This window comes from Myotis yumanensis, unplaced genomic scaffold (assembly GCF_028538775.1).
Source record: "Myotis yumanensis isolate MYYU_CA2020_CCGP unplaced genomic scaffold, mMyoYum1.0.hap1 SCAF_10, whole genome shotgun sequence".
In the NCBI taxonomy this organism is placed as follows: domain Eukaryota; kingdom Metazoa; phylum Chordata; class Mammalia; order Chiroptera; family Vespertilionidae; genus Myotis; species Myotis yumanensis.
Genome location: NW_027223761.1, coordinates 3,102,523 through 3,116,224, shown reverse-complemented (window position 1 = coordinate 3,116,224; position 13,702 = coordinate 3,102,523). Strand labels below are relative to the sequence as shown.

The window sequence follows — 13,702 nt, the reverse complement described above, 5'->3', positions numbered from 1 at the left end:
ATTGATATGGCAAATTGTATTAGTTGGCTTTCAAATGTTCAATCTATATTATTGATATAAACTTATTTGATTAAGATGTATTATCCCTTTTAATGTAGAATCACATTGGATTTGACGTGCTAGCAATTTGTTTAAAACTGTTATGTTGATGTTCATGAAGAATAATTGTCTAGCTTTCCTTACAATATCTTTGTCTGGTTTAGGGATCCCAACAATACTGGTTAGCCTCATAAATAGAGTGGGAAAGTATTCTTACCTCTTCAATTTCCCGGTTGAGGTAGTGTAGAATTGGTATCATTTCTTCCTTGAATAAATGGTAACATTTACCACTAAAATGATTTGGCCCAGTCAGGAATTCATGCACTGGGGGGTCCTGCAGGGAAGAGGGTACTCGGGAGGTTGGCGGGCCAGCACCGCCCCTGATCAGGCTTTGGGTGGCCGATCTGTGGCAGCTCCAGCAGCGATGGGAGGAGGGACGGAAGGTAGGAACACAGGGAAAGGGGGGGAAGCCCACAGACACCGACTCTGCTAGCACCTTGACCTTGGAGTTCCCAGTCTCAATAAATGTTTGCTTCACCCACCTGGTCTATGTACCTCCTTAGGCAGCCTGAGCATACGAGCACAGTATGTACAGTCTGTATCCACTCAGAAGTCTGTGTTTATTATGCTTAGATGTGTAAAAATATAATTTTTATCTGAGGTACCATTTACCTTCAACTCAGCAACTTTCACACGCAGGTCCTTTAAGGCTCCAACTCTATGTCCACATAATGTCTACAATGGCCTCTTCAAATGGCCAGGGTCAAGCAGGAGCAAAGGAAACTTCCCACAGGCCTCAGAGCCCCAAGACTGCATGGCCCATGAGTTCTCACTAAAGAACTGTGTGTGCATGCGTGCGTGTGTGTTCATGTGTATGTGTGTGTGCAGATGTGTGTGTGTGTGTGTTGGGTAAGCTATAAGCTGTGGGTGTGGGGAAAGGGTCCTTTGCCTGGGCCTGGTGGTGTCTGGGCCTGGGGGGGGAGTGTTCTGGAGAAGCGGGAGGACGTTCAAGCCAGAATGCAGCCCTGCTTTGCCTGTGTCCCCTCTTTCAATGCTCTGCTCCTTCCCCGCACCTCGGGTCAGGGACAGAGAGCACCCACAGGGGAACCCGGCCCTGGGGACAGGGTGCAGCATGGACTTGAGGACATGGGTGGGTCCTGGAGCCTGAGCGCCTGAGCTCGGCTAAGAGGGTCCTGGGGGGCGGGTAGGACACTTTCCCAGGGACAGGCTTCTGTTGGGCTTGGAATGGTCATGGGCAGAGCGCCCTGCAGATCCTCGAGTCTCAGACACGAGTTCTGATCTGAACGCCCCTGTCCCAGCTGTGGGCAGTGCAGTGTGAGCGGAGTCTCCTAAGGTCCCCATTTGGGTCAGTAACCAAAGAGAGCCTTGCTGTTGCAGGTGCTTTATTGAAATGAACATGTGGGGGAGGTTTCAACAATTGTCTTGCAGTTTCAGGATCAAAAGGCACAGAGGGGAGCTAAGCTGTGGGTTCTGCCATGGAGAGTCGCTGTCGGGCCATCTGTCGTCGGAGGGAAGGTCCTGTGGGTCAGTAGGAGGCACACGGCCCGCTGTTGTATATGGCGTCCTGGAAACAGACAAGAAGCACTCACACCCCCTGTGCCACAGAGGCCGTCCTGGAGCACAGACGGGGCCTCTCCTTGTTTCCCGGCTGTGTCCGCACCCACGGAGAGAAGCGGGCTGGGTTCAGCCAGAATTCTCTCCTTGTTCTGTCACAGCCTTTCCCTGCGCATTTCCTCTGCTTTGAAAGAGGCCTCCCATGCACCCGGTGTGCTGCCACTTCTCCGGGTCTCAGCCCAGCAGGAGCCCGTGTGCATCTGAGGGCTGTGGGCCTGGCCCCCTGAGCCTGCCACGTGCTTGTGGCCACAGAACTGAGGAGACACGCACTTGAGGGGTTTGTCTGACCTCCGTTTGCAAAGAGAAAGGCCATCACCTGCCATTGAAGGGGCTGCTCATGGCTTCAGGTGTGACTATGGTCAATGCCTGTCCCATAAATAGGACCCTTTCACCCTTTTCAATGGACAGTTTAGTCGTGTTAAGGTCCCAACCTCCAGGGCTTTCTCTCACTCAAGTGCCGCCCCGGGCCCTGAACGTACCCACTCCCCTACCCTCCCCTGGAAGCCACGCTCTGCCTGTTCCTCAGAGACTGGCCACTGCACACATCACGACACGTGTCCTTTCCTGACACGCTTATGTTTATCATGGTTCCTGCAGATTCCCCAGCTTGTCAGACACCTGTGTCAGAAAGCTCCTAGTCATGGAGATGTTTATATCTCTGCTGAGGCAATATTTCTCTATTGCTGCCCTGGACTGTTTGCAATGGGCTGCTTGCGTAGGGAATGAATTCTAAGAAAGTCTGAACCATATCTGTTCTAAATAGAAAGAAGGTCTCCTTGCTTATACTGACTTTTGTTTTCAACAATTCCATCACCCATGGCAGGTTCATAGCCAAGGTGTCCACCTGTCACTCGTGGGGCCTTCCTTCATGGCCAGGACGTTCAACCACTTATTCTAGCAAACGTGGGTGCTCCAAAGGGCACTGGGAATCGCGTTCCTGAGAGGTGGGATCTGCCTGACATGTCTGATCTTTTTAGAAAATTATTTTTTAAAAAATGTATATTTATTGATTTTAGAGAGGAAGGATAGGGAGAGAGAGTAATGGAGACATCAATGATGAGAGTCACTGATGGATGTCTCCTGCACCACTTATTGGGGTGGAGCCTGCAATCAGAGGAGGTGCCCTTGACCCTAATCAAACCTGGGACTCTGCAGTCCTCAGGATGATGCTCTGTCCACTGAGCCAAACCGCCTAGGGCTTTAGAAAATTCTTTAAAACGCTTTCCTATTTGTGTTTATCACTCTTAAAGGTGAGGATCCTCTCGAGAACCAGATGTTTGGGGGCTGAGGAGTAGGTAAGCCTTTGCCCACCCACTCTCGTCCCTCATGGCCTTTCTCATATAGAGATTCCACCACGTGAGCAGGCAAACCAGCCCCAGCCCCTTGGATGGCTTTCTGGATGTCAACCTATTCACACTCACCAACAACTACATTCACTGAGATGACATGAAGCGTGATCAGCACTTGCTTTCAAGACATTAGTAGCACCCTAGCTGGGTGGGCCCAGTGGATAGAGCGTCGGCCTGCGGACTGAAGGGGCCCAGGATTGATTCCAGTCAGGGCACATGACCAGGTTGTGGAATCGATTCCCAGTAGTTGGCATGCAGCAGGCAGCCGATCAATGATTATCTCTCATCCCTGGTGTTTCTCTTTCTCTCTCTCCCTTCATCTTTGAAATCAATAAAAATACATTTTAAAAATAATAATTAAGAAAAAAGCAGTTAGTAGCCAACTGAGAGCCTGCTTGCCCCTGGCCAGTGCCTCAGAGCAGGTGAGATGGAACCGCCATTACCATCATCTCGCTGACATTGATCAGAGTTTCGTTATCCTGGTTGAGAAAGCATTGCTTAATATTCATTAGGGCTTTTGCAGTGATTTCACCCGGAATAAACTCTTGAAAATCTTTGATGTATTCAGTCTTCGACTCTGTAGGATCAATGATCTTATCGATCACCTCCTCCAATAATTTGCAGCCAGCACCTGGGAAGAAAGCACACAAAGCCAGGCTCAGTTCCAGAGGCACCAACACCTTGCTGGGCGTCACCATGACGATTGTCATCTTCTTACCTCCCAGTAGAGACAGACACTCAGAGAGATTATGGGTAATGGTCCGAGTCCTCAATTCTGGGAGAGCAAACTCAGGGTCTTGGATGTTCTCTGAGCAGCAAGACCTCTCCTCCTTGTCCCCCCTCCCGCACCGAACGCCCCCAGCTCCCTGGCTTCCACAGCCCAGAGACCAAAACACGATGGAGCCATGAGGAATGAAGACACCAGAGAAAGGAGGGGCTCTGGCCTGGGGCTTGGGGAGCAGGAGGTCCACCACAGGGGCCCTGACACCAACCTCCCCAAAGCCTGGCCCTGTCAGCACTCACCGGCATAGCAGGAAAGGGGGAGGGCGCTCAGCATGAGGACCACCACCAGCTTCATGGCTCAGGCGGCTGCTGTTGGCTGGTCACTGGACGTGGCAGGGAAGAAGGATCACTTTGGAGGTGAGAGCCCAGACTCCTCCTTTTATTCTCCTGGCGGCCACTTAATCCCTCCCACAGATGATGGAATGAGTCACAGGATGAACCTGGCATTGGGCCCAGAAAAGACAGGAGAATCATCTAGAACCCAGCCAGCCCGTGGTCTGTTTGTAGAAGCCAAGGAAACAGAGCTTTAAAAAGATCTGAGAATTTTCAGAACTGCAATCATGGTAACGACATTAGATGAAATTCATGCTTATGAAATAAGAAGGTAAATTTCAGCACTGTGAGTCTGTGTTGTCATTCTTGTGTTTTCATTCTGTGGTTCTCAGTACCTCTTCCTCCTCCTCCAGCTCTTCCCACCCTTCCACGTGCCTCCTCCCCTCTCCTTCTCTCTCCACCCCCCTTACTCCTCTTTTTTCTCTTCTGCTTCTGCCAAGTACAGAGATCTTCACATCCTCTTTCTGTGCCTCCTCCTTCACCAATCACCTGGGCTGGGGGCCATACCGCCCAGCGCCTGTGGAGGGCAGGCTTTCCTCGCCCATAGACTGAGTCAGCTGCCTTCTGTTGGACAATAGCAATAGCTTCGCCCCTTGGTTGAAGTTTGTTTGTACAAAGACTATCTCATTAATTAAGCCAATTTTATAAATTTAGTAAAATATAGAGTTACATTTTGTTCAGTTTTGTTAGCTTTAGGGTTTTCTTTTACTGATTCAGTAGATGTTGTGAGAAGTAGAATTACTGATCCTTAAGGGAGGCAGAGCTGGATGGTGGGATGATATCTGGGCGTGTGAAGATGTGGATTTGCATCTTGGATGCCACCACTAACCCTGAAGTGTCTTTGGGTAAGATAGTGCTGGTTGTCCCTTTCCTTCATTTCTACAATGAGCATAAATAACACCAAGGCTACTTTTGCAAGAATGCCAGACACTCAATGTAGAAACCTAGCACAGGGGCTAGAAAGGGTAATCATGACTAAACCACAGGTTTCATCTACATATTAATGCATCCATCCATCCATACATACATACATATATACATACATACATCCTTTCATCCATCCATACACCATTTATCTATCCATCCACCTGTAATCCATGCATCCATCCTTCCAACCATCCATCCAAACATCCATTCCTTTATGCATCCATGTTCATAACAGTCATCATTCTCCTAAGACTGGGCCCTGTGCTTCCTGTCACAGATTCAGCTGTAGAGACAAGGTAGACCTAGACCTTGCACCTGTGCAGCTTACCTGTAACTGGAAGTCAACAAACAAGCTTTTCATTAAATATGAGATAAAGGAAAGTGATTGTGTCATGAACCACAGAAAGCCACTAGGACAGCATCCTGCAAGGAGGTCCCGGCGGGCTATCCCACCAGGACTGTTTATGTGTGTGAAATTTCCTGCATCAGTGAACAGTGAATCCAAGGGACCTTCTGGGGAAGCGTGTTCTAGGAGAGGCAACAGCATGTACAGAGGCCCTGAGTGCAGATGGCACTCGGCAAGGGACGGGAAGCATGGAGAGTGTGCCTCTCGGTGTCAGACAGGGGCAGGCCACCTCATAAGATAGAAAACACACGTCAGTTTAAGCAGCAACTGTATGAAGGACCAAGACAGCCCACGTGGCTTAGAGTAAAGAAAAGAAATGGATGAGAGAGCCTGAGAGATGAGCCAATAGTTAATGACCCGTGAATGCACTGTCCTCTGTGGGGATGATTTGGGACCCATTTCTTTCCATCATTCAGCTGCATCCTACGTTTCCAAGCACAATATTGGTTTAGGAAGAAGCTAGGGATAAAGAAGGTTGTGTTCTTATGTGTGCACTTTCTCTCAGTTGACCATTGTTGGCCATCATTCCAAAGGCACAGGAATGACATTCATAATGGAATGGGACACTTTCTCCTTGAACAGGACTCAGTGAGGACTCTGCTGGTGTTCCCGTGGTTATGGACCTTCCCTGTTGTCTGCTGGACATTGGGCCCCATAGCAAAAGCAACCCCATGTCATGTACAATGAAGTCTGTGTTTCTTTACTTCCATGTTTTCTCCAGAGCCCACGATGACCGTTCTCAGGTGCGACAAAGAACTATAGCTTGGCTCACAAGAGACTCATTTAAAGGAAGTGTTCACAAGCAGAAATAGATAAAGCAAAAGGTGGAATGCTTGTATTGCTGGCCTGATGGTTTCTGCATCCAAAGGTCCCAAATTAAGTTCAGAAACTGGACCTTTGAAGTAAACTTTGGTTTCAGTGTTAGAGTGACATCTCCGGGGCATCTGCTATGACAGACCCTGCTGTAGAGGTGAGCTCCTCAGTCAGAGGTGGGACATAAATGTGCGGTTAGAATTATATTGGACCAGTACTCAGGCTCCACCAAGACCTAAGATACACTCACACTAATATTCTCTATTTGAGGACTTGTCATACTTAATAAAAGTAATAACATTCAGTGAGAGCTATTGTTATTCTCAGTGATTCACTGAAAATAAAATGGATACAAGGATCTTTAGTGTATATGATCCTTGAATTTTTCATTCATTGTAAGTTAGTTGAAGAAATTAGCTCTACAGTATTTGGACACGAGAAACTTTCTACTTTACTTCTCACTGATTCTGTAAATCGGGCTCTGCCCTCACTTCCAGGGCTGTGGAGACACTAGCCTCCAGGATGTTCTTGGCGGTGAACCTCTTCTTCCTTAAGGTCATGCCAATATCTAGAAGTTGGTTGGGAGGTACTTTCCCAGAAGGAAACTAAGGACAGGCTCTGTTCTTGGAGACATCTTGATGGCAGTGAGATGTTTGTTGATTTTGTTGACCAGTTCCCAGGGCAGGCACCTCCCATGCCTTTAGCCAAGCTGGCTGTGGGGTCTTCAAAGGGGGTATCTTTGTACAATGGGAAGAGGCCTGGGCTTGTAGTGAGGCCTGAATTAGTTACAGCTTGTAACTCCACAGAGTAGGTGCTATCTACACATCAGCTGCCAGCAGTTAATTTATAAACCTGAGAAGGCTGCTCTATTAAACCCTGGTGGCCTACAAGGACCACTGCAGACTATGGAACTTTCTGCTGTACTCCTTCCTGCATATCAGATATTTACATTGATTCATAACAGTAGCAAAATTACAGTTATGAAATAGCAACGAAAATAATTTTATGGTTGGGGGTCACCACAACATGAGGAACTGTATTAAAGGTTCGCGACATTAGGAAGGTTGAGAATCACTACTCTAAGAGATCCAGAGATAATCATTTTCAGATACGAGGGAAAAGGTCAAAGTTGAAAATTACAACTTTTAATCACTATATTTTGATCCATTCCTACCTGATATTTTTCTGACTCCTTGAAAGGGTTTCATTGAGATCTAATTTATGCAGATCTTCTCTTTGAACATAGTCTACATAACGTTGGTCTATTAATCTTCTCAATATCCAGCTGCTGCCTGTGTTACTTACTTCCAGGTTCAGTAAAACATGAGTGGCCAAGAACGGTACATCACTTACTCCCTGCGGAGCACTGCTGACCACTTCTCTTTGTCTTCACAACAACAACCCAATGAGTAGAGTGATGATGAAAATAGTGTCCAAACTGGGGCACTTCTGAAGGGAGAAGAGGTCACTAACTGGGTGGAATGCCTGGGCAGCAGCATAGACCAGGATCCTCCTGAGCAAACTAAGATGTGTGGTCTTCCTCCCATGAGGTAGGATTACCATTTTTCCCCCAGCTGCACACAGTGAGACAACAGAGGTCAAGTCCCTTGACCAAGGGCATGCAGCTCGTGGGGGAAGGGGTGGCAGAGCCAGGTAAGGAGCCAGGTGTTCTGATATCAGAGACAGGTCCCTTAGTGTGACTCTTATGGCCCTTCACGTTAATACTCAGGTGCAGTCCTGTGGCCTGGACTTGCCCAACTGCCCTGTGTGGGCTCCAGGTAGATGTCTGAGCAGGCCCCACAGCTTTCTGCTCGAGGCCTTGGCTCCAAGTGAAGTCTCCTCCACTGTACTTTCCTGTGTCCCTTTACCTTGAAACTCATTATTTACTCCCGATGGCACAGCACAGACAGCCCATTTCTTGTTTCAGACGGTGGCCTTGAATCTCTAGGGATCCCCTTCCCAAGACCCCGTGGCTTCTGGGTGCACCTTTCTCCTGGTGACCAGGACCTGACCCCATGGCCCTTTCCTCCATGTTGAGCCCCTGAAGGTCATGCCCTGCGCTTTTCTGGTTTTTGAGTGACAACAGTGATACAGTAGGTGTCTAATTAGGTGTATAACTTCCTTAAGGAACAAGGTTTGGGATTCTAGAAAAAAAATTCTCTAATTACATAACATGTTTACTTTTTGGGTCTATTTAGAAAGAGACACACATTTCAACTAGAAACTCTAATAAAGGCAAGGCTCCTACCCAACACTAAACCCAGGCATCAGCCTGACATCCTGGTGCTAACACCGAATTCTTTGCGTTTCTGGAGAGAACTGTGGCATCACCATAGGTAGGACCAGGTCATGAGAGCAGGAAGTTGGAGCTCTGACATCCAGGCCCTGGGCCACCTCTGTCCTCCTGTTCCCTATCAGTAAACATTAGCTTGATCCCATCTGACCCGGATCCATCTAATGCCTGGGGACAGGGACCCGGATTTGGAAGCTGATTCAGGATCAGGTGCTACCTCCAGCCAGTTCTCCTTGGCTCGTTCACGAAAACCCTGAACTTTACATAAGTTGATGTTTCCACAAATCGTGTGGTTAAATATTTAATCCCCACACACTTGTGACAGCCCATAGGGCTCATTTGATTTCTACACCATTATCTTCTCATTCTGTGACTAAGTTTCCCTGCAGCTCATGTGGAATTTCCTGAAAACCATGGGCCTCCAGTGTGGGAACCCCTGGCCCTTAGCTGAATGGCAAGGGGATAATAAGAGATCTAAGAATACTTCTTTCCAATGACTCTTTCCTGGGGCTGACTTTCCCCCCTCATTGTGTTCACCCCTGAGGACATTTTTCCATGTCAGAGCTATCTTTTTGTTCTCACAGTTGGGTGGTGTGCTATTGGCATCCAATGGGTGAGATCAGGTTTGCTGCTAAACGGTATGCAGTCCTCAGGGCATCCACCATCCACCCAGAAAAATACTCTTCTACATCCACTGGCACTAGAGCCTTGGCTGAGACACCCAGTGATGGAGAAATCTCTGGAAGGCTTTGCCTTGAGGTGGTCTCACATTCAGTGGACAGTGAGTGGAGCCTCAGTGTAGACCTAGGCCGACAGGAGTGGTGGTTTGTGTGTTCTCCAGCTCGGAGCTCAGCTTCAAGGTGGTGACTTCACCTGGCTTGTCCTCACTCCTGGAGGGCCTCACGTTCTCCTGTCATCCTCATGGACTTTGTCCTTCACAATCCAACTCAGTCTTCACCTCGTCACAGAGCTTCTCTTCCTGGAGAATGCAAGCCCATAAGGGCTTTGTCTCACTTGAATGTCTATAAGCCTTTAATCTCTATGATATAATATCATGCTAATGATACACCTCATATCTCCCTTCTCTGCCCTGTCTTAGGTCTTGTCATTTAACATACTAATCAATTCCTTAAGGAAATCAATTAATCCTTTCAAGAAAAGACATCACATTTCTCCTAAGTTTGGTTCAGTGTAGAAGCCAGTTATTTGAAATGATTTGCAGCATTTTATCCTATTTTTTTTTTTTTTTTTGCCAAATTTTGTCCCCAACCATTGTTTGCTCTTTTTCTTCACTCCTGACAATCCTTTGCATTTCTGCCTTACAACTTCCTGTAATTTTATACATTTTTATTTGGAAACTAGTGCCCCAGTACACAGATTCATGCACATTGAAAGAAAATTAATGAGAAGGTGACTGGTGGGGTGGGACTGGGCGACATGCCCTGGAGCCAACCTCCCGCAGTCCCTCCCCAGCTTAAAGGGAATCTTCGGGGTTAGCGGTCCCTCTGGCAGATGGGTTTCCTCGGCCTGGCCTGCAGGGATGGGACTGAAACCAGCTCTCCGCCATCCCCCAAGGGGTCCCGGATTGAGAGAGGGCAGTTCTCAGGTGACGCAACCCAGAATTGGGCTTCTTCCGCTCTGGTTCCAGGGTGCATCACCCGAAAACTGCTGCTACCAAGTCACTGCTGCTACCATGTCACTGCAGCACAGCAGCTCCTGTATTGAGTGTCTGCACCCTGGTGGTCACTGTGCATCATACCTACCGGGCAGACGCCGGACTGCCAGACGGTTGGACCACGGGACCGTCTGACGGTTGCTTAGCCTTTTATATACATAGATAATGGTATAGGAGCATTGTTCCATAAAGAAAATATTGAAAGGCAATTTCCATGAGAACATTAGCACTGTGTCTTCTGCTGTGGAAATATTTGTGAGGAATACAGATTCATCATAAGCATCTATGTTATAGCCTGTGTTTACTGGATTCCACGCCTTGTTGTTGTTTTTCCATCTACCCCTTTTTCTAGAGCAGACTTTCTCCCCGCCTCTGAGAGAAAGAACATTGCAGATCAAACTTTTGAAGACCTGCACTTCGAAATATCTCTATTTCTCTTTATGCTTAAATGGTAGTTCACTGCATGTAGAATTCTAATCATATTAAATTATAGGTCAGAGCCTCAGAAGTTTCAGTTTTACTTTGTGGCTTCCAGTCTTGTGTGGATTCTGTTTTATTCCCCATCCTTGCCTGTGACTTAGTGTTTCATTTTGAAAGGAACCCCTTTCTTTAGGGCACTGTTCTAAAAAGTCACACAAAGGTGTTTTGTTGTGGGGAATGAGTGAGCTATTCCATCTCATATTCTGTTTTTAAATATATTTTTATTGATTTTAGAGAGGAAGAGAGAGGGAGAGAGAGATAAAAACATCAATGATGACAGAGAATCTTTGATCAGTTGCCTCCTACATGACCCCAACTTGGGATCGAATCCACAATCCATGTGCCCTGACCAGGTATGGAACCGTGACCTTCTGGTTCATCAGTCAATGCTCAACCACTGAGCCACGCTGGCTGGGCTCATTTCATATTCTTCACTGTGGGGAGATTTGCTTGATGTATTTCCTTGGTGACTGTCTTTCCGCCTGGATCGCTCTCATATTGGAATCCTGTAAGTGGGAGCTCCTGAATGGAAGCTCCATGCTGTTCTTTTTGCTCACATTTCTGGTCTTTTAGGCCTTTGTTACATTGCACTGCTTTGTCTTCCAAACCCTTTACGATTTCCCAGCCATCATGTTTTTATTTTCCCAGTGCACCTTGCTTAACTTTGAATGTTTATTCCCCATGAAGTCAACAGCGAGCACAGGCACCGAGCTTTCTGAAGACCCAGGAAGGGGTCCCTGGAGAGAGAGCTCTTCCCGGCCCAGAGGACGTTGACCAGTCTCAAAGAACACGCATTGACGAATAGCTGGCCTGTCTCTGTCTCTCTCCACGTTCGTGCCCTCGATGCGTCAGAAACGATGGTGGCATCCGGGAGAGAAGAGCAGAAGTAAAGGAGGGGAGGAAGTGAGGTTCTCACTGGGACACGAGAGAGGTTGTGATGCCCACACAGGCCAGAAGAGGCTGCTTTCTGAACGCAGACACAGTTCCTACTATAGGAATGGAGACTCATTGAAAGTTTGCTTCAAGTGGGCGAATGCCAAAGCCAGTGCATGGGGCTGGGAACACTGAGCCCTCACAGAGGGTTAGCGGGTGGGGAGAGGAGACATGTGAGGGTGAGAGAGGGGAGAGCGCCACCTCGTCCAGGGAGGAGCAGGGAGCTGACAGCAGACATGGCCTGACGTGAGGTGTGGACAGCCTGGAGGGTGTATGGGGTGGGATGCAGGCCCTGCTCCCGCTTCCAGGTGCCTTTGCTCCGCCTCTCGGAGGCCTCAGGTGTGGGAGGCTTTCCCTGTGTGTTTGGTAAAACATACACAACATACAATTTACCATTTTCACCTGATTTGCGTGTAGAATTCATGGTATTGCTGCATGCACCACTGTCCAGTCCAGATTCAGGCCAAACCGGGGCTCCCCATTAAACAGTCACCTCCCCCACCCAGCCCCGCCGGTGCAGCCTGTGGCCCCCTTCCCCGCGGCCAGCACCTTAGAGGGCAAGGCCTGTGCAGACCTGGGTCTCTCAGTGGCAGAGCCTGGGAATGAGGATGGGCCAGCAGCTGCCAGGCTGGCAGGGCTGGGGGCCCTGAGGACAGGCCTGAGGGCCCAAGGGCAGGGCTGGGGGGCCGAGGTCAGGCCAGGGGGGCCAAGGGCAGGTTCCCGGGGTGCCTGTTGTGCTGGGAGCTGCTCACCCTCAGGCACAGCCTTGCTGTCCCCCCAGGTCAGCGGGCCCCGCCTCCCAGGCACTGGGGGCCACCCTGCAGGCGGGGAGCTGAGGCCTGGGGACCACTTGCGCTCTCCCCGCAGAGATCCCCACAACTTAGTCCTGGGCGGGGAGGGGACATCCCTGCTTCTGAGTCTTCCTGGTGGGTTCTGAGAGGATCTGAGCCAGGCTGCAGGGGCCGTGGGAGGACTTGCTTCGTCCCTATGTCCGGTGGCGGTGACGGCCCTCACCTTCCTGGAGACCAGTCACCGGGAAATGGCAGGCAGGACTGTGACCTTCCCGGACTCCGTCCGCCCAGGGGCTGCTGGCTGCTGGCAAACTCTGAGGCAGTTTACAACTCACAGCAATGGGTGAGACCATTTGTCCTTACTATGGATGTATTCACTGTGTTCTCACAACCACGCTGTGATGTGACTACTACATCACAGAAAGACACAGAGAGCACAGACGGCTCACTAGCCTGTATATGCGCATATCTGTCCATATGTATGCCTTCCCGTGTGCATGTCTATCTGTGTGGATGTCTTTCTGTATACATATATGTGTCTGCATGCATATGTCTGTCTTTATGCATATCTGTCTGTATGTATATGCCTTGCTGTGTGCCTGTCTGCCTGTGTGCATGTCTGAGTGTGTGCATGTCAGTGTGTGTGTGTGTGTGTGTGTGTGTGTGTGTACACACGCGAGTCTCATTATGCGTGTCTCAGGGGGATGTCTGTGTTTCTGTAAAAATCTGTATCTCTGTGAGTGTTGCTGAGTGTAACTTGTGTGTCTGTGTATAAAGGTTCATTTTAGGGGTGAGAGAGGGCCCCCCGAGGAGAGACGTGGAATGAACCACACAGAGGAGGTGGTCACCTATTCTGTGCAGGGAGCAATGTGGAGGCAGAGGGACCCCAACATGCCCACGTGCGGGGGTGTGACCCAACGTACAGCCTGTGTGAGTGGCATAAAGACAAGGATGGCTGAGCACAGATCCGGGCCGAGCAGGGAGATGGTCAGAGGGTGCAGGGATGGGTCCTGAGAGGCCCTGTGAGCAGCACCAGGGGGGGCCTTGGTCCTCCTGGTGGGATCCCAGCCTGTGTCTCTCAGGCTGTGACAAGAGCTGAAGAATCCTGCGTCCACCGAGCACAGGCTACAGACTGAGCACATCATGTTCCTCAGAAAAGAGGCAACTGAGTGTGCGTGTTTCCCGATGAGACACATACACACTCACTGTGGCCGCGAGGGGCATCACTGATAACATGGGCACCCA

General features: G+C 49.2%; 1 protein-coding gene across 1 annotated transcript; it reads right to left on the bottom strand.

Annotated features, from left to right (window-relative positions):
* Nucleotides 1-1,425: 1,425 nt before the first annotated feature.
* On the bottom strand, nucleotides 1,426-4,173 carry LOC139017780 (mammaglobin-A-like). Its single transcript, XM_070426386.1, has 3 exons — nucleotides 4,047-4,173; nucleotides 3,467-3,654; nucleotides 1,426-1,624 (listed from the first exon to the last, which is right to left on the bottom strand). Exons 1-3 carry the CDS (start codon nucleotides 4,099-4,101, stop codon nucleotides 1,586-1,588), a joined length of 282 nt encoding a protein of 93 aa, XP_070282487.1. The 5' UTR covers nucleotides 4,102-4,173; the 3' UTR covers nucleotides 1,426-1,585.
* Nucleotides 4,174-13,702: the final 9,529 nt, after the last annotated feature.